This window comes from Cajanus cajan, chromosome 10 (assembly GCF_000230855.2).
Source record: "Cajanus cajan strain Asha chromosome 10, NIPB_CcT2T_4, whole genome shotgun sequence".
Lineage (NCBI taxonomy): Eukaryota > Viridiplantae > Streptophyta > Magnoliopsida > Fabales > Fabaceae > Cajanus > Cajanus cajan.
Window position 1 is genome coordinate 1,739,993 of NC_138526.1, and position 27,518 is coordinate 1,767,510.

The window sequence follows — 27,518 nt, forward strand, 5'->3', positions numbered from 1 at the left end:
CGACCGATTTAGCGACCGAAATTTATCGGTCGCTATGTTGCGACTGAATTAGTGACGGATTAGAGTGGCAACAAGAAAATCGGTTGTTGTTTAATTGTGTTTCATGAAAACATGGTTTGCGACGGAATTAACGACCAATTTTGAATAAATTATTAAAAAAATTGCAACCGAATTTAATTCTATCGCTAATTCTAAACTTTTGAATCTTTTAGCAACCGAATTAAAATCGCTAAAACTTTTTTTATTTTATTATTGAAATGTCAATTGATGTGTTAGTTTTTATTAAAATGTCAACGCTAGGTCTCGAACCATGGACGTGGGGATTATGGGAAAAGCATGCTACCGCTGTGCCACTTTGATTCCTTAGTAGAATACCAAAAGTAATATATATATATATATATATATATATATATATATATATAATACAATAGCTTTTCTAAACCTAGAGAAATCATAAGCATAATATTAGATATCTTTTGATATAATATTAGATATCTTTTGATTATAAAATATAATAAATAAAATCTAAAATCTGTAATAATTTCTTTGATACAAATATTTAATATCAGAATATTTATTATAATTTTATTTATGATTTTTATAATCTTTTGATTCAATACTAGATTTCTTTTGATTATAATATTTTAATGTATTTTATTTGAAATATCAGTTAAAATATTTTATTACCTTTTCATTTTAATTTATTGTAAAATAATAAGAATATTTAATTTAGCATCATTAAAAAAAATAACTATTATAAGATTTAATTTATTTAATTTCATTATTTATTATAATATTTTTAGTCACTGTATTGATAAAAAAATATTTTTAATTAAAATATATTTTAAAATTTTAGTTAATTTATTATCATTCACTCACTTTATTAAAAAGTGATAAAATATAATTTATTTTCAATTAATTTAATAAAATAAAAACTTTAAAATATATATTTAAAATCTATAACAATTTCTTAAATACAAATATTTAATTAATTTTAGTATATACTAAATATAATATTAGAAAATTTATTATGATTTTAGTTATATTTTTTATTATCTTGTAATTTAATATTAAATTTCTTTTGATTATAAAATATAGTAATTAAAATCTAAAATCTGTATCAATTTCTTTGATAAAAATATTTAATTAATTTTAATATATAATAAATTTAATATCAGATTATTTATTATGATTTTAGTTATAATTATTATAATATTTTGGATTAATATTAGATATTTTTTTATTATAAAACATAATAAATAAAATCTAAAATCTGTAGTAATTTCTTTGATACAAATATTTAATATCAGAATATTTATTATAATTTTAGTTATAATTTTTATACTCTTTTGATTTAATACTGGATTTCTTTTGATTATAATATTTTAATATATTTAATACTTTTGATTTCTTTTGATTTGAATTATAATTTTTATAATCTTTTGATTTATTATGATTTAATTTTTATAATCTAACAACCCAACGCTTAAAAATAATGTTTATTTTTAAGATAAACATTATTTAATTATTTATAAACTTTATTTATTAACATAAATAAACTTTATTTATTATTATCCCTCACTTCACATGACCTTCCTTCTGGACATAAGTCCAAGAACCTCATCCCAAAGCCCAACACTCCCAACAGTCTCGAGCCCAACAACGCTCGGGCTACACGCAACAACGGTCCAATACCTCGCCCTGATCTCATTCCTCAATTTTCTCCCACAATACCCATCGAAGAACCTAAACTCCCCAAGCCCAACGACATTTCTCTTGACCATTGGCTCCTTCTCTGTTAGGTATTCCTCAATTGCTCTATCCATATTTGTTATGATTTTTTCTTTATTAACTTTAATTGATTGCGCAGCTTCGGGGTTCTGCTTCCAGTGTCGTCGGCGCCAAGAGGTTTTTTGCTGGTAATTTTTTGAGGTTTTTTCTTTTATTTTTTTTAGGGTTTTCTGCTTCGTATTCGAAAGGGGGCAACTTGAATGCGATTTCGATGTGGTTTTTGAAATTCAATTTGGAATTTGGTGTTTTGCTTGTTTCTATTATTGTAGATTTTTTTTAGAGTAAACTTTTTAGTTGTTTTGGTTGAGTTTTTTGTTCTTCTCGGTGTTGTGAGTGTGAAGCTCTGCGGCTCTTATTTTTGCGATTTTCTAATCCAGCAAGAAAAGGAAAAAAAAACTGAATTTAGCAGCTTTTTGCAAGCTATAGTCGCTGTACCATGATATTAGGCTTCTGTTGAGTGTCTTTTATGCATGATTTGCACTCAACTTTTGGTACTCTTTTTGGTAATTGTAGATATTATATATGTTATTTTACCCCCCCTTTATTTAAAGAATCAAGTTATATTAAAAGAGTAGAGGAGTTGTAGCAAAATCTAAAGGAATTTCCTCATTTTTTGCAGGTTTTTTTAGGAAGGTAGAGATCCACAGGATCTGGAGCTCGAGCTGTGGAAATCTGGGGAGAAATTGTGAAGGTCAGAAACTTGCAGCTATAGCAGTGGAAATCTGGAATGCTCATTTTTTGTTCTAGAGACTTGAAGCTATAGTTGTGGATCTGGAGCTCGAGCTGTGGAAATCTGAAATACAATTTGAAGCTCCAGAGAGTTGAAGCTAAAGCTGTGAACTCAAAGCTAAAGCCATGGAGTACCCAGGACCCAGCAAAAACTCCAGAGATCCACAGCCATAGCTGTGGCTTCATAGCTGCAGCGCTGGAGGTTCCTTAAGCTTGAAGGAGTTTCCACAGCTATAGCTGTGGAACCACAACTATGGCTTTGGAGGTTTCTTCACCCTGAAGGACTCTCCACAGCTATAGCCGTGGATCTACAGCTGCAGCCGTGGGAGTAAAAGTCACTTTTTGGCCCTATTTTGAAGCTCATATAAAAGGGGAAAAAAGGAGAAACAGGGGATCACGAAAAACACAGAGAAAAACAGATTGAGAAGCACGTGAAGGGAGAAAGGAGCAAGAACGAAGACTTGGGCAGCTGAGTCATTTGGGAACGAAGCCCAACCCTTTGTTCTCATCTTCTACTTTGTAATCTCTTCTTTTACTTCTTAGATCTTGTAATGGCCATGTGTGGCTAAACTCATTTAGGATTGGTTGGATGTAACTACTAACTCATCTTCTTCTTAAATATATGCATTTTGATCTCATTATTTGTGCTTGATTCTTCTCTTAATGCTTATATCGGCTTGATCACCCGTTGTATGATTTTTGGCTTTTGAATCCAGTTGGAAAACGTTTTCGAAAACCCGAACTGAATCTTGCACCTAATCATTTCTTGTTCTAGGAATAGACTTGATTTGGTTAGTCACATTGTTCAAGTCATTGTTCTTAATGCGAAGTGTTAAACTCAAACCATAGAGGAATCATGTTTTGAGCTTAATGACTTTAGGATTCAACCTTGAGGAATCTTGTTGAATTACTTAATGAATGTGGAAATAATGGAATTAGAATCGCATTTATTTTAAGAAGATCTACGAGTTAGCAAGTGCTCCTGAACCAATCCTTGTTTCTTAACCATTGTCTTTACTACCTTTATTTTATTGTGTTGATTTATTCCATCTTTACCCATTTGCTATTTTAACATCATTCTCTTTTAAATCATTAGAGCAAGAATTACTAAACACTCAAATCCCTGAGGACGATATTTGAATACTACTTCGAAACTTGGTTCACTTGCCAAGTGGTGGGTTGCGAAAAGCCCTCATCAAGTTTCTGGCACCGTTGCCGGGGATTTGGTGCTATTTAGTAATTCTGAATCTTGTGATTTTGTAATTTTGTAAATAAATTATTTGTGAATACTTATAATAAGTAGATATTTGTCTTGTTGTGTTTTGTGGACTCACCTTGCTGTGCAAACTTCTTAAAAGTGTATGCGAGGGAAAACTCCAGCCGAAGATTTGCATTTTGATCTTGAAATTGAAAGAACGGCAAGGAGGAACAACAATAGAACAAGAAGGCTTAGACAGTTAGAGATAATCCAAAAACAACAGCAGGATCTTCTGAGTTCTTCAACTTCATCATATCAACCATTCCTTGAATCAGAAATGGCTGAAGAGGGAACAGGTGGACCAGCCAGGCCTCTTAGAAGGACCCTAGGTGATTATGCACAACAACATGGTCCTAGGCATTTCTCTAGCATTGCAGCTCCAAATACTTCTAGAGCAATGGAGATGAAGCCTGTCTTCCTTACTTTGGTTATCTCACAACAATTTGCTGGCCTTGATCATGAGGACCCATACTCACACCTTTCAAATTTCTATGAGATATGTGGAACAATGGGAATCCCTGAAGGTGATGAAGAAGCTGTATATTTGAGGTTGTTTCCATTCTCTTTAACAGGAAAAGCTAAAGTTTGGTTACAATCTCACCCGAATCAAAGTTTGACAAGCTGGGATGATGTGGAAAACAAGTTTGTGAATAGATTCTATCCTTCATCCATGTATATTAAGGCCAAGTCAGAAATCACTACTTTCAGGCAAGGTGCAGATGAACCATTTTGTGAAGCCTGGGAAAGATTTAAGTCATTGCTCAGAAAATGTCCTAACCATGGGTTTGAAGATATAGCTCAACTGAATTTCTTTGTTAATGGAATCAAGCCTGAGGTGAAGATGTTATTGGATGCAGCAGCTGGTGGCACCATGATGACTGTGAGTCCAGAGGAAGCCACTCAAATCATAGAATCTTTGGCATCTTCTGATCACCAAGCAGAGCATGGGAGACACCAATCTCATAAAAGAGGAGTTCTTGATCTCAGTACTAATGATGCAATCCTTGCACAGAACAAGCTGCTATCTCAACAGATTGAAGCACTGACTAAGCAGATGGCCAAGATTCCACAACAGCTTCATGCTATTGCTTCTTCTTCAAATCAATCAAATTCTTCTCTAAAATGTGATTTTTGTGGGGGAGATCATCCCAATGGTCACTGTTCTGAAACTTCAAATGAAGAAGAGGTCAACTATGTGGGCAACCAACAGAAAGGAGGTAATTTTAATTCCTGTAATTATAATACTAACAATTATATGCAGGGAAATCAAGGTTGGAGAAACAACAATAACAACCAAGGTTATGGATGGAGGAATGAAGCTGGGCCATCCAATAGGCCACCACCACAACAACAACAACAACATCAGCCTGCTTATCCTTCTATGCATGAAAGAACCAGCAAATTGGAGGATACTCTAAACCAGTTCATGCAGGTATCTATGAACAACCAGAAGAATACAGAGGCATCCATCAAGAATTTGGAGGTGCAGGTGGGTCAGCTAGCTAAACAATTAGCTGACATGTCTGGAGGCCCATTTTCAGCCAATACCAAGACCAATCCCAAGGAGCATTGTAAAGCCATAACAACAAGATGTGGGAAGGTAGTTGATGCAGATGTTGGAGTGAGTGAGAACAATGAGGGTGCTGATAATAAGGAAGAAAATAGTGAATTTAAGGAGGTTGAGGAAGAAAGTGAGAAGAATGAGGGAGAAAACAATAAAAATGAGGGTGTAAATAGTGAGAAAATAAAAGAGAAGAATGGAGTAAAGAAGGAGAAAAATAAAAAGAAGGGCAAGAAATTCATTTCCACTGTTCCTAATAAAGACTTACCTTACCCTCATGCCCCATCTAAGAAAGAGAAGGAAAGACAATTTGCAAGGTTTCTAGACATCATCAAGAAGCTCCAGATAAATAATCCCTTCACTGAAGCCATGGAACAAATGCCTACTTATGCTCGGTTCGTGAAGGATCTCTTGACTAAGAAGAGAAGAATTCTTGAAGAAGAAATTGTGGAGCTTGAGGCTGGGTGTAGTGCCATCATACAAAAAGTTTTGCCTCAAAAATCCAGAGATCCGGGTAGTTTTACTCTCCCCGTGTCTATTGGAAATCTATCAGTGGGTAAGGCACTCTTGGACCTTGGAGCTAGTATTAACTTGATGCCTTTATCCATGCTGAAGAAGATAGGAGAAGTAGAGGTACGAGCCACAAGGATGACCTTGCACTTGGCTGATAGATCCATCAAGCTTCCACATGGTATAGTGGAAGATATGATCGTGAAGGTTGATAAGTTCATGTTTCCAGTTGATTTCGTAGTCATGGATATGGAAGAGGATGTAGAAGTTCCTTTGATATTGGGCAGACCCTTCATGAAGACAGCTAGAGTTATCATAGACATGGATGATGGAAAGCTGAAGGTGAGAGTTCAAGATGAAGAAGTAAGTTTCAATGTATTTGAAACAACGAGGTTTCCAAAAGGCAACAAAGATTGCTTTAGAATTGATGTATTAGATGATGTGTACTTGGAAACTCAAAATGATTTCAAGAGCTCATCGCCACTAGAGAAGGCTTTGCCTATCTCTAACGAAGAATTGGAAAAGGTCATTGGTAAAGCTTGTCATCTGCCAGTGGGATTGGAACATAAGGCATTTTGGGCTTTGAAGGCCTTAAATTATGATTTGAAGGTAGCAGGGGAGAAAAGAAAGCTTCAATTGCATGAATGGGAAGAAAGGAGATTGAAAGCTTATGAGTCCTCTAAGTCTTACAAGCAGAAAGCCAAGATATATCATGATAGGAAAATTCTGAACAGGAACTTCCAACCTGGCCAGCAAGTATTACTGTTCAATTCCAGGTTGAAACTTTTCCCTAGAAAGCTCAAATCTAAGTGGTCAGGTCCTTTCTTGATTAAATTTGTCAAATCATATGGAGCTATTGAACTTGAAGATCCTGCTTCTGGAAGGACTTGGTTGGTTAATGGTCAGAGGCTCAAGCACTATTTGGGTGGTGAAGTTGAGAGATTCACTGCCAGCACACATTTGAAGAAGCCATGAACAATCTGAATTGTCAAGCTAAAGACACTAAATTAGCATGTTCTTGTTTTAATTTCTGTTTTAGATTCTAAGTTTTAGTTTGAATGGTGAGTAGTTAAGAGTTTTTGTGCCTAGGGTTGTTTGATTTCAGAATGAATGTGCTTGATGATTGGCATGTTTTGGAATGTGTTAACATTGCTGATCTTGTTGAGGTTCTGTTTGTGTTCTGTGTGTGAAGATTTAGGGATGTTATTTTGTTGCTTTTTAGTGGTGCTGCATTATTTTGGGTGTTGGGTTTGTGATTATTTTGATAATGTGGAGTGTGGAGTGAAATATCTTGGTTCATAGGGAGGTTTGGTTCCACGTTGTTGTGGTGTTATAATGGGTTTTGGCTGAGTTATACTACTGATTGCTTGATGGTTAAGTACATGTTGAACTTGATGTCTAGTATGGAATTCTTTTGTGATGTTTTGAGATTTCATAAACAAATCAGTTTTACACTTGGGTATGAAGTTTTAAGTTGTTGATAGAGGTACCAATGTGGAATGATGGTATAGTTTAAAAGCTCAGGGAGAGCTAAGAATGAATCTGGTCTCAAATGAATGCTTGAAGGAGTTATTTCCATGTAGAAATGAAATCCTAAGTCCCAACGCTTAAGCGCCAGGCTCATAGCCACGGCGCCAACTCTCTATTGGACTTCTAGATGTCTTTCAACTTGCAGCACTGAAGTGCCAACTCCACCGCTAAAGCCCCAAGTTTCTGTGTGAACCAATTTTTATGTTTAGAACTTCAAAGCTTGAGTGCCAGGCCCACGGCTATAGCGCCAAGTTTCTGGAAATCAAACTTTTTGAGATAACACTCAACGCTCCAGCGCTGGCTTTCACGGTCATAACGCCAAGTCTCTGGAACTCTCTTTTGAGTTCAAAAACTCCACAGCTACAGTGCCAAGAACCACGGCCATAGTGCCAACCCTCTGGAGCTCTCTTTTGAGTTCAAAAATCCTCAACGCTCAAGCTCCAAAACTCAGCCATGGCGCTAACTTTCTAACCACTTCCTTAGAATTTCAAACCCTCACCGCTCCAGCGTTGGACTCATGGCTTTAGCGCCAAGTTTCGGTCTTGGCAATTGCATGTTAAAAATCCCACAGCTAAGGCTCCAAAGCCCACAGCCATAGCGCCAACTTCCTGGCGCCAAGTCTAAGATAAGGGGATTCTAAACATATGAGATAAATCAAAGGTTTTGAGTTTTCGGTCAATTTCAAAAAACGAAACCCCTCTCTCCACCTCTTCATTTTCCCCTTTCTCTCATCTCCACCTCTTCATCTTTCTTCTTCTCTCACTCACGAAACCTCCTCATCTTCTCACATTTCATCTCCTCTCTTCATAATCTACATAAAACCATCATTTTGCATCATCCATTGTGCACACAAACACAAAAGACTCCATTTTTATTGACATTGCAAGGTAAAGTCTTCACTTTTCTCTTCCCTTTTTCTTCGTTGCATGGAAGGTGGTTGTGAGTTCTTCATTCCTTTAAATCTTTCCCATACTCTTGCATCATTTATGAACCTTTTGGTTGGATTGGAAGTACACACATGGGAAAAGCATGAATTTGGGTGTTTGAATCTTCAATATGGCACATGCATGAGCCTTCTCATTTTCTGCTTGTTTTGTGTTCGAAGAAATTCCTGAATGAGAAAAGTATTTGATTTGAACACAATGAAAGCTTTGAAAAAGGTGGTCACTGAAATGTTCCATTTTGTGAAGAATTTTGAGCCTTGCATGGAAAGAATTCACATGGATGTTGTTTCTCCTTATCATGTCCATCAATTGCTTGATCAAACGCCTAAGTGAATATGTGTTCTTTATCCAAAGTGTGAAATCATTGATCATGGAAGCAAATAAGAAATATTTGCTTGTTCATTGGTGGCTTTGAAATAACTTTAGTGCTTCACATGTTAGAATGTTTATTGATCATTTCTTATGCCCCATGAAGAATTGTGTTTTGTTTGTATGATCAATCTGTGGATTAACTTGGTTGCCAGAATTGGTTGTCAAATTTTCAGATAGTTTGTTCAAGAGGTGGTGGTTCAGGCGGAAGCTCTAAAGCCACTCATAAAATCCCAGCTGCACCAACCCCACCACCACCATCTAAAGTGGCCTGGGGACAGTCCTATATTTTTTGGAGGGGTGGAGATCAAGGCGAACAACTTCATGGTGGGGAGCAGGAGCATGAGCAGGCAATGATAAAGAAAGAGATGATGGAGGGTCATTGTCACCCTCGTTCTGAGGAAGAGAAGTTCCACTTTAATTTTATGCCATTTCAAATTCCAGTTATTTTAAATTCAAGTTGTTTTAGTTTCTATTTTGTTAATTGTTTGGACTATCTGGTGGTTTATATACTTTTTGTGAATTAACAATCACCAAAAAAAAATGGGAAAAATTGAAAATCATTTTTGAAAGGTAGGAAATGAGATGGCTTTTAGATCAACAAAAAACAAAAACACATCTTTTGATTCACTTAAAAATGGTTTGTTGTAAGGCTTACTTTGAGGTTGCACTCATCCAATTTGTTTCATCATGAAGTTGTGAGATATTTGATTAGCATGGCATGAAAGACTAGTAATTGAACATTTAGCCAAGCTGGTGAGTGAGAGAGACTAAACAATGCATCTATCATATACACTTCTACTTTAAGAGCCATCATCATAGCATATGTGTTTGCATTGGTTGAATCTTGAATGATTGCTCTTGTGAGAAGTTTTGGACAGGATCAAGGCATTTTAGCCATTCCATTATGCATAACTGAACTTGTCTTAAGCCTAGAGCCAAACAGCTAGCCATAATTGAATCCATCCTTTAAAACCTGTTTTAGCCTTAACCTTCAAATAACCTTAAACCTCTCCCAAATACCAACTCTTCACCCTAACCAAACTCTTGAGAGTGAATGAAAACGAATTGGGGATTAAGTTGGGGTAGTTGGTAAAAATTGTCAAGTTGAAAGAAAGTGGAGAAATTAAGCTAATGCAAAGTTGAAGGGAAGAGTCACCCCTCCATCATTTTCACTGTTCAAATTCAAGTGTTCTTGTTAGTTTCATTCTTTCATTATCTTATATTCAAAAAAAAATCAAAAAAAATCAAAAAAAATCAAATAAAAAATCAAATCAAAAGAAAAATAAGCAAGCACCTGTACAAAGAGTCTTAAAAGAGAGAGGGGCCTCTTGAAATCTAGGTAGAGAATCTTAAGGAAAGAGGGTGTGTAATTAGAGGAAGAATTTGGGTTGAGAGATCTAGTTGGACTTGAATATTTAGAGTAAACAAGATGGAGTGTTTGTTTCATTTTCATTCTACTCTCTTGAGTTTAAACCTTGTTAATTTGGAAAACCACACTTCTTTGTTAACCAAGCCTCAATCAACCCTCAACTTCCAAAAAAGTCCTTGTGATCCCTAATTTTCTCTCAGAGAGTAGTATTGAAGAGATAATATCAATGCTTATGTTCATAGAAATGATGATTGGAATTGAGAGAAACACTCACCCTAGAGAGCCATTATTGAGAGAGTATGTTCAAATATTGGTTTGTAATGTTCATGCTATGATTTGCCTTACAATTTTTTGTGGTTGAGCATGATTGTTGTTGTGGGCACCTCAGTGAGTAGAAATTGGTTTGTGATGGTGATTTGATTGAGTGTTTACCTATTGTTGATACAGAAGAAATATCATGGTAGGAAGTGACCTTTTTGGTTTTTGATTGGTATCTTGTTGGGGACCAACAAGAGATTAAGTTGGGGTAGTTGTTGAGTGTCTTTTATGCATGATTTGCACTCAACTTTTGGTACTCTTTTTGGTAATTGTAGATATTATATATGTTATTTTACCCCCCCTTTATTTAAAGAATCAAGTTATACTAAAAGAGTAGAGGAGTAGTAGCAAAATCTTAAGGAATTTCCTCATTTTTTGCAGGCTTTTTAGGAAGGCAGAGATCCACAGCCATAGCTGTGGATCTGGAGCTCGAGCTGTGGAAATCTGGGGAGAAATTGTGAAGGTCAAAAACTTGCAGCTATAGCTGTGGTTCTGCAGCTATAGCTGTGGAAATCTGGAATGCTCATTTTTTGTTCCAGAGACTTGAAGCTATAGCTGTGGATCTGGAGCTCGAGCTGTGGAAATCTGAAATACAATTTGAAGCTCCAGAGAGTTGAAGGTAAAGCTGTGAACTCAAAGCTAAAGCCATGGAGTACCCAGGACCCAGCAAAAACTCCAGAGATCCACAGCCATAACTGTGGCTTCATAGCTGCAGCGCTGAAGGTTCCTTAAGCTTGAAGGAGTTGCCACAGCTATAGCTGTGGAACCACATCTATGGCTTTGGAGGTTTCTTCACCCTGAAGGACTCTCCACAGCTATAGCCGTGGATCTACAGCTGCAGCCGTGGGAGTAAAAGTCACTTTTTGGCCCTGTTTTGAAGCTCATATAAAAGGGGAAAAAAGGAGAAACAGGGAATCACGAAAAACACAGAGAAAAACAAATTGAGAAGCACGTGAAGGGAGAAACGGAGCAAGAACGAAGACTTGGGCAGCTGGGTCATTTGGGAACGAAGCCCAACCCCTTGTTCTTATCTTCTACTTTGTAATCTCTTCTTTTACTTCTTAGATCTTGTAATGGCCATGTGTGGCTAAACTCATTTAGGATTGGTTGGATGTAACTACTAACTCCTCTTCTTCTTAAATATATGCATTTTGATCTCATTATTTGTGCTTGATTCTTCTCTTAATGCTTATATCGGCTTGATCACCCGTTGTATGATTTTTGGCTTTTGAATCCAGTTGGAAAACGTTTTCGAAAACCCGAACTGAATCTTGCACCTAATCATTTCTTGTTCTAGGAATAGACTTGATTTGGTTAGTCACATTGTTCAAGTCATTGTTCTTAATGCGAAGTGTTAAACTCAAAACATAGAGGAATCATGTTTTGAGCTTAATGACTTTAGGATTCAACCTTGAGGAATCTTGTTGAATTACTTAATGAATGTGGAAATAATGGAATTAGAATCGCAATTATTTTAAGAAGATCTACGAGTTAGCAAGTGCTCCTGAACCAATCCTTGTTTCTTAACCATTGTCTTTACTACTTTTATTTTATTGTGTTGATTTATTCCATCTTTACCCATTTGCAATTTTAACATCATTCTCTTTTAAATCATTAGAGCAAGAATTACTAAACACTCAAATCCCTGAGGACGATATTTGAATACTACTTCGAAACTTGGTTCACTTGCCAAGTGGTGGGTTGCGAAAAGTCCTCATCAGCTTCAAAACTAAATTTTACCCGTGAAACAATGTTGTTTACGTGTTTTTGGGAAAAGTTGTGATTTCTCCCCCATTTCCTAATGCATTTTATGCTTTGGAAACGTAACAAGATTTGAAACCCTTCTTACTTGATTCCACAAAAAGTTACCTTTGTTTTGACATTGTTCTATACTTCCCAGTTCACATTCTGCTAATTTTCATTTAATTTGTTATGTTCTTATTGTTCCCGACTAGATTGATGGTGACTGTGTTTGTAAAATGTGACTCATTATTTATCACAAAATTCTTTAATTTTAGGTCTCTTTTTTTTAGTATTTATATGTGTAATATAAACTATTTAGTTTGTATTATAATATTTAAAATAGTGGCCATCCCACTTGCTATCCCGTTATGGCTTTTCCAAAGCTGTCTGCTACATGCCACTAAGATTGATAAAATATTGTTAGAGCTATAATTGCATTAAGTGAACATATATTGAACTGAGTATCCTGTCATATGCTATTTTTACGTTTGTGAATGCACATACATGTTTTCATTTTCTGGTTGAATTGGAGTTGCTGGTCGTCTCTCTTTATAATGAATTTAGGAATCTAATAGAAACCTAGTGCTAACTGATCCTATCATAATTAAATTATACAAATCATAAATTAATATTTTTGTTGCCAAAATTGTAGAGGCGATCTTAAGATGTCACAAAAAGCCTGCTGCAAAGTGGAACAAATGAAAATAGTGCAACTAGAGAAGTAGAGATTGACAATGCGAGTAACTAGTTACTTGATCATGTTTGTCTTGCATAAAAATGTTTATGTATAGATTTGATGGCTATAACTTATATGAACCTATTAGTCTGAATTTTTAAGTTTCCTGGTTGTTTTGTTGATGTGATACTGCTGTATGTTATTATCTTAATGCATGGAATTGGTTTTTGCATAATTAGAATGGGAGTGGAATGACCATTCCTATTCTATTGCTATGTGTGCTCAGAATGGAATATTTGTATTTTTCATTATGCTTTTATGTTTGGTACTAAAAACTATATAGAATTGAATCATAATTATAAATAATTATACAATAGTTTAGCCAATTTTAGTAGTCAATGGAAATTGTATTCACTTTGCATACTTGAATTTCAAGTACATAGGGTCTAAACTCATTATTTTGACTTTATTATTAAGCTTCAACCTATGATAAGTTGTAGGTAGTTTGCATCAATGGAAATTCCTGAGAATTGAAGGTGGATGTATAATAGATTGGATGCTACTAAACGTTTGAAGGTTGAGTTTGTAAACGGAGTAGTTGAGTTCCTAGAGTTTGTTACTAGTCAGGAGAAATTTCATAGCCAAGGCAATTAATGTCACGAGATGTCCTTGTGTTAAATGCAAATGTAAAACTTTCAGGACTGTGAAAGAAGTTTTGTGGCATGTTAATGACAAAGGATTCATGCCTATTTATTATTGGTGGACAAATCACGGTGAGTTGGAACCAAAAATTCCTCAAGTGGTGGTTGAAGGTTCATACTATGGGAGTGGTGAGCAAAGGGAAAAGTTGAATCCTTATGAGCAACTGGTCATGGATCATGTTGGACCTTCAATCGGCCAACACATAGAACATGGGCCAGACTACATGGAGGAAGATCCAAATCCTGAAGCTCAAGAATTCTTTGATATGCTTGCAGCTGCACAAGCACCATTATGGGAAGGATGTGAGAATCATTCGAAATTATCAACTTCTTTGGCAGTTTTAAGCTTAAAAACTGATTATAATATGCCAGAAGGTGTTTTAATCGAATGGTCGAACTTATGGGTCAGACGATGCCAAAAAACAATGAAATGGTCAATAATTTTTATCAAGCTAAAAAATTGGTGCGAAAATTGGGTTTGGGTTGTTTGAAAATTGATTGTTGCCCAAAAGGTTGCATGTTGTATTACAAAGAAAATTCAAATAGATCAAATTGCAAGATTTGTGGGGAAGATCGATACAAGACAACCAATAAGAGGGGTGATGAATTGTAACGTTAGTAAATAGTAAATACATACGCATTTAATATGAGACGTTACGCAATTGACCCTTATCCAAAATTTAAATTGGTAGTAAATCTTCAATAATGGATTTAGATAAAACTGTTTAGAAAAATAAATAACGTCCATAAGTTAGTTGAAGGAGGTGACACACTCATATTAGACATAATATACACATATTTTATAAACACTGCTCAGGTTGTGGTGGAAACATATTAGAAATTACAATTTTTGTGAGTATTGTATCTATAATTTGTGATTCTGATTAGTGGCAAAATTAACTAAAATTTATGATTTTGAATCAATAATTAAAAGAGTGTTAGAGTGAGTGTTCTCTTCCTAATTAATTTTATAACTCTAAGAAGGGTTTAAATATATCAGTTGTGGATTTTGTTGTCTTGAAATTATTTGCTGTAACATAAGAATTATTTGTTGAATAAAAGTCAAAGAATATGTTGTCTTGAAATTTTTGTTGAAATAATATTTTTTATTTTTTTAGGAGAAATATAAGGAGCGTCTAATTGAAGTCATGCAACAAGCTGCACAGGATGACACAGAGGGCTCTGCTTCTACTTGTATTAGTGATAATGAAGTTTATTTGCAGGTGGTTAAAAAGAATACGAAGGGGAACTTGTATGGGCTTGCTGGATTGACCAATGATTTCATTCGCTCAATACTTCCACAATCTTCTATGTCACAGCCATCACCACTGCAAGGGTTATAGAAGAAATGCAAAATAGGATAGCTAAATTAAATGCTGAGCTTGCTGCAAAGGAAGCAAAGGAAAAAGCATATTGGAAGAGCATATATGACAACATGATGAGCAGATGCAGTATATACTACGCCATCTCAACATTGACCCTTTAAGGCCAACCCCTCATACACCGAGTACTACCGCAGATGATCCTGAGCATGGTGTTGATGATGCTCTTGATGAGTTAGCAGAAGACCTTTAATTAAGCTTCTTTATTTTACTTGTTTCAGGATATTTTGTTGTATTTCACTATTACTTTGTTGAAGTTTAAATGTTTTATGTTGTTATCGTGTTTTTAGCATACCATATTGACATAGTTATATTTTATTTACTTAATAATATAAATTTACATCAATCAAATTATTTCTTTTAGTATGTTCTAGTTTATTATAAATTGTGTAATAAATATATATTGTTAATTTCATATTCAATAACAGGTATAAATTTATAATTTAAAAAGAATTTAAAAATACTGGTTAGAATTAGCCACCGAAATAGCGACCGAAATGATTTATTTTTAGTTTTTAGCGATCGAAATAACGACCGAAATGATTAGTAGCAATTTTAATATTTTAGCGACCGAAATAGCGACTGAAAAAATTCGTAGCTATTTCAAGTTTTTAGCGACCGAAATAGTGACCGAAATTATTTGTAGCTATTCCAAGTTTTTAGCGACCGAAATAGCAACTGAATTTATTCGTAGCTAATTCAGGTTAGCGACCGATTTAGAGACTAATTTTTAAAATGTTTTTATTAAATAAATAAAAAAATTAACGACGAAAATTGCTACCAAAAAATTCGGTCCCAAAATTGGTCTCGAGATGTTAGGAGACCAAAATTTTAGCGAAGGATTTTTAATGTCTAGCGACTGATTTTTCAGTCGCTAACTTGCGACGGAAATAATTTTGGCCGCTATTTAAAATAGCGACCAGGGTTTTAGCGACGGATTTTTTCAGTCGATATTTCGGTCGCTGAATGTAACAGAGACTGAATTTACCTAAATAGCGACCGATTTTGGTGGTCGCTAAAACTTGATTTTTTTGTAGTGAGCTCTATAAGTTTGGGAGCACTACTTAGTGACTAAAGAATTTGTTATACACACCGACCATGAGTCACTCAAGTATCTTAGAGGGCAAGGGAAGTTGAATAAAAGGCATGCAAAGTGGGTGGAATATCTTGAACAATTTCCCTACATCATCAAATATAAGAAGGGAAAGAGCAATGTGGTAGCCGATGCTCTTTCAAGGAGGCATACCTTGCTCTCCACCTTAGGAACACAAATACTTGGCTTTGATGATGTAAAGGAATTGTATGAGCTTGATTTAGACTTCCAAGCCACTTATGCCAAATGTCTCCAAAAGCCTTTTGATGGATTCTATCTTCTTGAGGGGTATCTTTTTAGAATGGGAAAACTTTGCATACCCCAAGGATCCATTAGAAAGCTTTTGGTCAAAGAGAGTCATGAAGGAGGTCTCATGGGCCATTTTGGGGTTGACAAAACCCTAAGTTTCTTAAAGACTAAATTCTATTGGCCACACATGAGAATAGATGTCCAAAGGCATTGCTCCAAGTGCATTACTTGTTTAAAAGCTAAATCAAGAGTAATGCCTCATGGACTCTATACCCCTCTTCCTATAGCTAGCTCCCTTTGAGTAGATATTAGTATGGACTTTGTGCTTGGACTTCCAAGGACTCAAAGGGGATTTGACTCCATCTTTGTGGTAGTGGACCGTTTTAGCAAAATGGCTCATTTTATACCATGCCACAAAGTGGACGATGCTAGCTATATAGCTAAACTTTTCTTTAGGGAAGTGGTCTGCTTGCATGGTCTACCCAAAACAATTGTGTCCGATAGGGATGCTAAGTTCCTTAGTCACTTTTGGAAGGTACTATGGGAAAAACTAGGAACAAAGCTTCTCTATTCTACTACTTGTCATCCTCAAACCGATGGCCAAACCGAAGTAGTAAATAGATCCCTATCCACTTTGTTAAGGGTACTCCTCAAAGGGAATAAGAAAACTTGGGATGATTGTCTCCCCCATCTAGAATTTGCATACAATAGAGTAGTCCATAAAACTACTAATCTTTCACCCTTTGAAGTTGTCTATGGCTTTAACCCAATAACTCCTCTTGATCTATTACCCATTCCTAATACCCCTTCCTTGTTTCACAAAGAAGGAGTATCTAGGGCGAATTTTATTAAGAAATATCATGAAAAGATCAAGAGTCAAATTCAAAAGCAAACACAAAAATATGCCAAATACAACAACAAAGGAAGAAAGAAAATCACTTTTGAAGTTGGGGATTGAGTTTGGCTTCATTTGAGGAAGGATAGATTTCCCACTCAAAGGATGTCAAAACTAAACCCTAGGGGAGATGGACCATTCCAAGTCCTTCATAAAATAAATGACAATGCATATAAATTAGACCATCCTTCTGAATATGGCACTGGCTCATCTTTTAATGTATGTGATCTCACACGATTTTTAGGAGCTGAGGATTTGGATGAAGATTCTAATCTGAGGACAGATGCTTCTCAAGAAGGTGGGGATGATGGAGGACCATCCTTGAGGACACATGTGGGCCCCATCACTAGGTCCATGGCTAGGAGAGTTGAAGAGGAGGAAGGAACTCACACACTAAGGGACACTCTCCTCATGATCATAGAGTATTAGTTCTCCCCTAAGCCTCATTAGTATAAGGTTTATTTTATTTTCCAATTTTACCCTTGTATTTTGGGCTGTTTAGGACTTAGAATTTATTTTCTTTTGTATTTCTCATTTTACCCTTGTATTATGGGGTGCTCTAGATGATTAGGATTTTAATTTTGGGCTAGGGTTTAAAATTAGGAGGTGACACATTTTTTTGGTGTTCTTGGACCTATTTTTGGTGTTAGAAAGGCTTAGGCCCAAGTGGAGTGATGGAATCATGCCTAGGAAGGCAAGAGGTGACATATTGAAGGAGCCAAGAGGAGTGGGCTAGACATGGAGGATTGGGCCAGTCAAGGTCCAATGGGCCCGATGGGCTTGAAAAAGCCCAAGTTGAACTTCTCATGGGCCATATCTTGTTTTAGCTATTTTCTTATGTCTTGTATATATCATGTTAGTATAGGTTTCCTATATTTTGGGTCTTGTATTTTGGACCATTTAGGATAACATTTTAGGCCATAGGCTTATTGGGCCTAGTTTTGGGCTTCATGGGCCTTTGGGCTTTTGGTACCCAATATTGGGCTCATTTTCATTCTTGTAATTTTTCCTTTCCATTGTATTTGCTTGGCCATTGTATTTAGGCCATTAGAATAGGAATTTAGAAGGATTAAATAATAAAGCATGAATCATAGAATGTTAATTACATTTAGGAGTAATTAGTGTTTCATTTGAGTCACATGTTTTGTGCCAAAGGGGGCTGCACATGTGTACATTCAAATGAACCCTAAATTACCTCTAAATGAAATTAATAATCTAGAAGGAATGGCTGCACATGGTTTAGGATAGTTGGACGTCCAATTTGAATTCAAATTTGAATTTGAATTCAAATTGGCGCCATTTGCTAGTGCACATGGGTGGCTCCTTGATCCGTGGCTTTATATGCTTGTATCCTTCCATTTTGTAGACACTTTTGAATCAATAGAGAATTCTGAAAAGATTATTCAGCCTATTCTCTCTCAAAGGTCACCGAAAGTCTCCTTTAGTTCTAGGAATCCCTAAACTTTCCTACACTTGAAGTGAGCTTTCTTTTGGTTCTTTTGGCTAGGATACTTCCATCCATAACCTAGGGAATCTTCTCCTACCATTCTATTCATCTTATTCCATCCTTTAATTCGTAGCAAGCTCAAGGAAAAGGTCTTCAAATTCGGAGAAGGTCATAAGAAGCAAGAATCACTCCATTGCTTTAACCTAAACTCCATCAAGTGGTATCATGAGCAAGGTTGCTTCCTTGAGCTAAGTAATCTCTTTTCACCAAATTTTTTTTTTTGTGTTTTTGTGTTCTTCTATGTCTCAATTGTGTTTTGCTGTTTGGATCTAAATTCTTGTTCAAAATTTTTTGAGAGATCCAATTGGTGTGATTGTATTTGAAAATCCGGCAATCACATTGAGTCTAGGAATTCTACCTTGTCCGATTTTTCAATTTGCTTGAGTCACTTCTTATTTCTTTTGTTTGATTCGGTCATATCATTGTCTATGCATGTGTTTGATTTTGATTTTTGAATCTTAAGTTTTGTCAAGTCATGTTAGTCCTTTAAAATGTCAAAAAAAATTCAAGATGTGCTTGTGTTCATATGCTGAAATTTTTTTGAGTCTTTTTGAATTTGGCCGAGATTCAATTCTAATCGTATGTGCCTTGCTTGTTTGCTTTTCTTTTTGCATTTTTGAGTTCATGTTCATCATTAGATCATTGATGAATTCCTAGAGTTAGGTTTCTTTTATGTTCAATAGTTTTCAAACTTCACCTTCCATTTCAAAATAGTGAATCAATCATATTTTTCTTTGAAATTTTAAGTGATACTTTGTGTTTTAGTGTATTGATTGTATTGGATCCGAATTTGATATGTTTGATTGCTGGAAAACAGAGAAATACAGAGTATATTGACACAAAAGACATTGAAAAAGAAAGCAAAACAAAGAACTAAAAAGGATCCAAACATTTTTCAAATTAGAATACATTAGAACTTGAGTTTTCTTTCACTTAAAATTACTACTCTAGTAGATCCGGTTCTTGCTTCTTTGATTTGTGAAATTTTTTGAGATAAAAGGCAAATATCTTCTCTGGCAAAGAAATTTGAATTCAGAAAACCAAAAGAATTAAAAAAATATATATATAAAGAAAATTATAGCAAGAAAAGCCGAGAAGAAGAATATTAGAAGAAAATACACTTATTTCACAAATAATTGATCTACTAGTTTGGTTTCTCATCTTTGATTGCTTCCAAATTTTTTTGGTTTTCTTAATCTACTCTAGTGCCTATCTAGAAGAGTTCCTAATTGAGTGCTAGCTTGTTTTGAGTCTTAATTTTTTTTTTTTTTGCTTTAATTCTTTGGCTTTCTTTGAGTCTTGTCATAAACACTTATTCCTTCAATTTTTGGTATAAGCTTTCTAAATTGTGCTTTTGTTGCTTGTCTAAGTTTTCTTTGATTAAAATTCTGTGCTGGAAGTGGCCTCAAATCCTTGCTAAAGAACCAAACATTGACTCAACAAGGATAGGAAAGGAGTTTTGAAACAAGGACCTTAAAATTTGACCTAAATTTGGTGACCTAAAACTCCTAAAACTACCTTCACAAGAGTGATCAATCCTTTCATCTTGTGAGCAGCCTTCTTTCACCTATTTGTTGTGTTCACTGTGCAGGTTCAAGGAGCATCAAAGGACCAAGGTTGGTGCTGGATTAAAGCATTCAAACAAGTGATGGAAAAATGTGGCTAAAAATCCGTCACTAAAGTGGTCACAAAACCGTCACAACTTTGTTTTTAGGACTAGTTTAATTTCTTGCATTCTTCTTGTAAATTCAATCAATTTGTAATAGCTTGGAGGGAGTATTAAGAAGCTGGTCAGGTATATCTAATCCCTTATAGTCACTCACGTGTAGTACTAGTGGAAGTGGCTTGGAAATTTTATATGTTTCAAGCTTCCACTTAGGGAAAATTCGACTAGTTGATTAATATTGTTTCCTTTGATTTGTTTGTCTTAGTTTATTTACTTTGCTTTATTAATTCGACTAGCATGTGTAGAATTTAAATGGTTCACGTCTAGTTGTAATAAAAAAACAATTGAGAAAATCATCCAACATTAAAAAAAAAATTTGAAAAATTTTGTGGAATTGAGAATATCACAAGGAAGTTTAGTGATTTCCACTTGAAAAGACTTGGTTATTAAGTGGCTCTTAGTAGCTCACCTCCCTTGATAGTGAAATTTGTACACTTAGACTTCCAAGTGTTAGTCTTGTTCCTAGAAAAGACCAAAAATATTTTCTTTTTGCATAGCATATAAATATTATTTTTTTGTTTAATCATGAGAAAATATTCCTCAAGTGGTAGTAATTCAAGCTCTCCAAAAAGTTTTTCACATCCTACTCAAAGGCTTAAATCACTAACACCTTGGACAAAGCAAGAAGTGTTAAAAAGAGAAAAAGAAAAACTTGAAAGAGAAGCACAACTTGCAATGTTAGAGGAAGAAATTCAAAATTCTTAAACAAAAGGAATAAAAACTTTTAGCCAAAGAAAAATTGAGAAAAACAAGAGAAAAAGAAAGAAAAAAGGCATTTCTCTTAGGGAAGAGTAAGGAGGAAAACATTTCCTCTAAAGGACTTGTGAGTGAAGAGAGTTGTTCTAAAAACCATTTGCAAAATACTCTCTTCATACATAAAAACCTTAACTCTTACCCTTATGCTACCACTAGTCATGAAGTGGAGATTCTAAAACAAAATATTTTAAAGAAAAATGAATCTCAACTTCAAGATGTAGTGAAGAAGGAGTGGACTACACTTAGTTCTACTTCTTGTGCTACTTCCTTGGAGGTACCCAAGGAAGATAGCCTCCCTCTCTTTAGGACTCTTTCTACCTTAGTTGTTCTAATAAAGCACCCAAATTTTGGAATATATTGTTTGATAGATACATCTTGTAATATTTCATATTCTATTTTTGATCTTATAGGAAGTTCATCTTTATTTGAACTTATTTTGCATACTTTCCTACAAGACAAAAATAGTTTATATGAGTTTTCAAGATTTTCCAAGACATTTTATCTACCAAACAATATGATTCAAAATTGTTTAGGACGTTTTCTAGTATTTTTTTCTTTATATTTTAGGAAAAGCCTAGGCTACCATTTAGGGTACTTTAGGCAAGATGTTGTAGTTTTTAAGAATCATTCTTTTCATTGTCTTAGTCATAGTGTCACTACATTTTTAGGATTTCATTCTAGGTTATACTTAAAAGAGGATCCTATTTCTAATTTTAGGAAGTCTAATTTTAATAGTTTAGTTTTCTTTGCGAGGCTAGTTAGAAGGATTCCTCTTAGGATCCACATTCCAATTTTTTCCTCTAAACATGTCACCTCTTATACATGGTATGTTGTGTATGTAGGTGATGATTCTTATTCCATGCATCCTCCTGATTTGAGGACAAATCCTTTTCAAGAGGGAGGGGATGATGGAATCATGCCTAGGAAGGCAAGAGGTGACATATTGAAGGAGCCAAGAGGAGTGGGCTAGACATGGAGGATTGGGCCAGTCAAGGTCTAATGGGCCCGATGGGCTTGAAAAGCCCAAGTTGAACTTCTCATGGGCCATATCTTGTTTTAGCTATTTTCTTATGTCTTGTATATATCATGTTAGTATAGGTTTCTTATATTTTGGGTCTTGTATTTTGGACCATTTAGGATAGCATTTTAGGCCATAGGCTTATTGGGCCTAGTTTTGGGCTTCATGGGCCTTTGGGCTTTTGGTACCCAATATTGCCCTCATTTTCATTCTTGTAATTTTTCCTTTCCATTGTATTTGCTTGGCCATTGTATTTAGACCATTAGAATAGGAATTTAGAAGGATTAAGTAATAAAGCATGAATCATAGAATGTTAATTACATTTAGGAGTAATTAGTGTTTCATTTGAGTCACATGTTTTGTGCCAAAGGGGGCTGCACATGTGTACATTCAAATGAACCCTAAATTACCTCTAAATGAAATTAATAATCTAGAAGGAATGGCTGCACATGGTTTAGGATAGTTGGGCGTCCAATTTGAATTCAAATTTGAATTTGAATTCAAATTGGCGCCATTTGCTAGTGCACATGGGTGGCTCCTTGATCCGTGGCTTTATATGCTTGTATCCTTCCATTTTGTAGACACTTTTGAATCAATAGAGAATTAGGAAAAGATTATTGAGCCTATTCTCTCTCAAAGGTCACCGAAAGTCTCCTTTAGTTCTAGGAATCCCTAAACTTTCCTACACTTGAAGTGAGCTTTCTTTTGGTTCTTTTGGCTAGGATACTTCCATCCATAACCTAGGGAATCTTCTCCTACCATTCCATTCATCTTCTTCCATCCTTTAATTTGTAGCAAGCTCAAGGAAAAGGTCTTCAAATTCGGAGAAGGTCATAAGAAGCAAGAATCACTCCATTGCTTCAACCAAAACTCCATCATGGAGGGCAAAGGTTGCATGGTCTTATCATGCACCTAGATATAGCCAATCTAAACCCAAAGATTCCATCCTTGGCCACCAAGTTGCATCTAGGGTTAATTTGCATTTCATTTGGAGTGCATTTGCCTTGTGAATTTCAGCCATGCATACTCCAAATGCAACCCTAGATGCCTCCCACTCCTATAACTACCCAATGCACCACACCTTGTAAATACTTTGGATTATATGATATTGAGTGAGCATTATTTGCCTCAACATCCCTTCCTTAGTCACTAGGTTACCTTTGGCTAACCTTCTCCTATCTCCACCATTGGAGAGTGAGAAACCTAGAGTAGCCTCCATCTACCTTTGGAGTGAGCCAACCTTTGAGCACCCAAACACTTCCGCCACCCTTCACCATATCACGCCTAGTTTCCTTTTCCCACCTTAAACCTTCCTTTGCCTAACCTTTGGTGAGCCTAGAACATGGGCAAGGTGACTCCCTTCAACACATCACTTACAACCATGGAAGGAGGGTCTCCATCAGTAATGAGGTACATAACATTAAACTTCAATCTTTAAGATGGATGCTTGAATTGATAAAACGAAAGAGTTTCAGACCGTAAAAGACAACTATTTTAAAATAAAAGAAATTGTTTGTCATATGATAACATATGAAAAAAAAATATTCCTAACAAAAAATTGTTAAAAAAATCCTAATTTCTATTCCCCATAAATATGAAACAATCAGAACAGTGATTGAATTAACCAAAGATTTGTCTATCCTAGCGGTGACACAACTAATGGGCTTTCTAGATGTCTATGAACAAATATTCAAAAGGTGAAGAAGACACTATCAAAAATACCTTTCAATCAAAACTCAAGGGTCTTAAAATAAAGAATATGAAGAAAAAAAATAGCATAGAAATTTCTAGAAATAAATAATATTAATACTATATGTTAATTCTTTAAGACTAGTGAAGAAAAATATCTTCCATTTAACATTTATAAAAAGACAAATCACTTCGAAAAAGGATTGTAGAAAGCCCCAATGTGAGTACTACAAGAAATTTAGGTACATGGAGAAAAATTGTCACAACACAAAAGAAAATAATAAGTAAATTTTGCTAAAGAGCAAGACAATGAACAACATCTTATGTTACTCAATATTCCAATAAAGAAACAATTGTTAATTGGTAATTGGATAGTGAGTGCAGTAATCACTTGGCTAATGATCGTAGTATTTTCAAAGAAATTGATGACTCTGTCAAAGTTCAAGTATAATTAGGAAATGACACTATGATGTAGACAAATAAAGGTATACGAGACTTATTAATGATGTCCTACTTGTTCCCAATCTTAAAGAAAATCCCTTGAGTATTGGCCAAATGATGGAGAAAGGCTATGCTCTTCACTTTGAAGGAGACACAAGCACTATCATGGTAAAAAAAGGAGAGAAACAACCCAACTTAAAATGGAGAAACAAAATAGAGAATTTTTTATAAATTTCAAATATGGTACACACGTTGCCTTGAAAGTGCAAGTTGATGATTGATGGATATGGCATCGAAGATTTGGCCACTTCAACTCTCATGTCTTGAATCAACTATTGAAAAAAATATAATAAGAGATCTTCCAATTATGAAAGAAAATAATGAATTTTGTGAAAGATGTCTTCTCATAAAGCAACATTTACGACTTTTCACTAGAAAGGCATGCATGGAGAGCTAAGGACCTGTTGGAGTTGATCTATGTTGACATTTGTGGACCAATAAGGACACCATCATTTCTCAAAAATAGGTACTTCATTGATGACTTTTCTAGAATGATATGGGCCTACTTCATTAAAGAAATTAAAAAGTCTTTAGAATCTTCAAGAAGTTTAAAGCTTTTGTGGAGAAGCAAAGCAAAAAACTAATAAAAGTACTAAGTGATCAAGGCAAAGAGTACAATTCACACGAGTTTTATAAAGATGAAGACATTAAGCAGCAACGTATAGTTGCATATTCTCCACAACAAAATAATATCTTTAAAAGAATAAGTTATACAGTCATATAAATGGCTAAATCAATGCTAAAGGAGAAAAAGTTTGCCTAACACCTTTTCGACTAATGAAGTTTACATTTGTCTACATACTAAACAAATGTCCAACCAAGGCAGTGTTGGGATTTCATGGGTAATTTTCATAAACAATTTTAACTAAAAGAATCCATGAGAAAAACAACCCCTTCCCATGGATCACACTAAGGGTTTAGGATTATATCTTTGAAGTGGGCTTTATGCATTTTGGAAAGTTCTTTATACAATTGAAGGAAGAACATCTTCTTCCTCTTTGATCACCAAGTAACGAAGTGAATGGTGTCCCTACTCGGTCCAATCGAGCAACGTAAAGCATAGGGTTTTGGTTAACCGATTTATTTATAGATTGTCGTTGACCTAATGTACCCCTTTGGTTGACTTGTACAAATCATAAATAAATACTACCTATTTATTTATATCATTATTTAATTAAATATACAAAATATATTCTTGATTGATTTGTATAAATCAAGTGTAAATCTTGACCATTTAATTACAACACCATTTAATTAATTTTATTATCAATTAATTAATTAAATTATAATTAATTAATTGACCCTTATATTACATCATATTTAATTTAATGTTTTGTCTCAAATGCTTACTTTATGTGTGACTCATAAATTCTCACTTAATTAACAATAATATTGAATATCATAATATTAAATATTTCGGACAAAGATTGAAATCAAATAATGTGTTTGCCACACAATTAATTAGAATAAGTTAGTGATCTAATTTCAACTTTTCTATAGCCATATTTATCATAAGATAATTTATTCTTTCATCCATATGCCTTTGCTTGAACATGAGATATAAGCGATCATTCTTGTTATGTCTAATTATATGTTTTTTTATGCCTAAGTAGAGATTCAAATACAAATTGGCCAAATATCCAATATTGGCCTATTCTTACATAACTATGCATATTTCACATCTTACTTTATTGAGAGACTCAAGAAAGTTCTCCTACTACCATGGAAGGACAAATCCTTTTTACATTACTCACATCTCTCACATGATTCATTCTAGATCCAATAAACTACCTTTATATAATACCATGTTATGGATAACATTTAATAGCATTAAAATCCACAAGTCTAGCAACTATTAGTTAGCACAATATAGCACAATTTACAAGCAATAGGATAGAAACGTCCACAATGAAACCACCGAACATAAATGTAGACTTTAGATTAAAAAAAAAACAATATCTGGAAACAAAGAAAGACAAACTAAAGAGAAATCGTGTTGGTTCTAATTATAAATAAGTTGGATAATTACTCGTGAAGATATTTAAACTTAAATTTCTAAGAATCTACAAACAATGTTATATATGTAAAAATATTGTCAATTTCTAATCATTAATTGATGAATTATTTTATAATATTTATCTGAGAGGATATTTTATAAGGATTATTTTTATAAGATTATTTTTTACACAATTTCACAATGATAAGATATTGTTCATTTTGGGCTTTGTTCTCACGATTTTACTTTTAGTCATCATTTAAAAGACCTCTTAATCATTGGAGTATGAGTGTGTTTTATAAGTTGTTATTTATTCGATTGAGGTGTAGATAGAGTTATTCTTTCTAATGGAAGATATCCTCATTTTTAGGGTTTTTGAATTCAATTCTATAAGGCTATTTATAATTCCTTTTTTAAAACAAGCCAAGTTAATAAGCATTTAAGCGAACTAGACTTTTAAATTAGTCGAGACAGACCTTAAAAAAATGCATGTAATACTTAAACAGGTCAAACTTAAGCCGAATAAAAATTATGATATAGGTTAGACTCATGCTTTTCGTAGTCTAGCTCATGGCATGTTTTCACGCCTAATAAGTAAGGTTCCTAAAACAGTAAGGTTTAAGAATGATTACGAATTTGTGGCATTTGTAATGTTCCAATCACCAATGTTGTTTCTCTTCAAATAATTTGTTACAACGCTATATGAATAATACGATATACACAATGTGTTAAAAAATTATCTTATAATTTAAAATTTAATTTAATCAATCTTTGTTTTATTTAATATTTGTAATTTGCAAAAAGCCAAAAAACTATTATGGCCTTCTTCACTTTGACCAAGCCTGCAATTTTGATTAGTTAGTAAAGTGCACCACGTACATTTTACCGAAAAGCTAGCTAAAAGATAGTGCACATCCACACACAACGTACACCTTTTGTTACTGAAAAAACTTGCAAAACGGGGGCACATCCTGTATCTAAAAATATATTGTGCTTATATATACAGACCCTGGTACGTGAAAAAGATAAGAAAAATACACAGCAAGCTCATTTTTATCTCTCCCTTAATATCTTTTCTATTATAAAATTATAATTTTGGAGCGGTGTTCTTTGGTTCGAGAATCTTTCGCTGCACTCGAACGGTCTAACGGGTTGACGTATCTTGGGAGAGGAGCGCACTATAAGACTCTAAATTACCAATGCA

The 27,518-nt window shown here is 34.5% G+C and overlaps 1 protein-coding gene and 1 non-coding gene across 2 annotated transcripts; one reads left to right on the forward strand and one right to left on the reverse strand.

Moving 5' to 3' along the window:
- The first annotated feature begins 1,643 nt into the window (after positions 1 to 1,643).
- LOC109818032 (uncharacterized) lies at positions 1,644 to 12,291 on the forward strand. The gene is made up of 3 exons (XM_083065603.1): positions 1,644 to 1,802; positions 1,871 to 1,919; positions 2,411 to 12,291. The coding sequence occupies exon 3, from the start codon at positions 3,882 to 3,884 to the stop codon at positions 6,822 to 6,824; it is 2,943 nt and encodes a 980-aa protein (XP_082921729.1). The 5' UTR covers positions 1,644 to 1,802; positions 1,871 to 1,919; positions 2,411 to 3,881; the 3' UTR covers positions 6,825 to 12,291.
- LOC145952937 (small nucleolar RNA R71) lies at positions 4,459 to 4,564 on the reverse strand. The gene has a single exon (XR_014430444.1). It is a non-coding gene; the product is annotated as a small nucleolar RNA R71 (small nucleolar RNA).
- Positions 12,292 to 27,518: the final 15,227 nt, after the last annotated feature.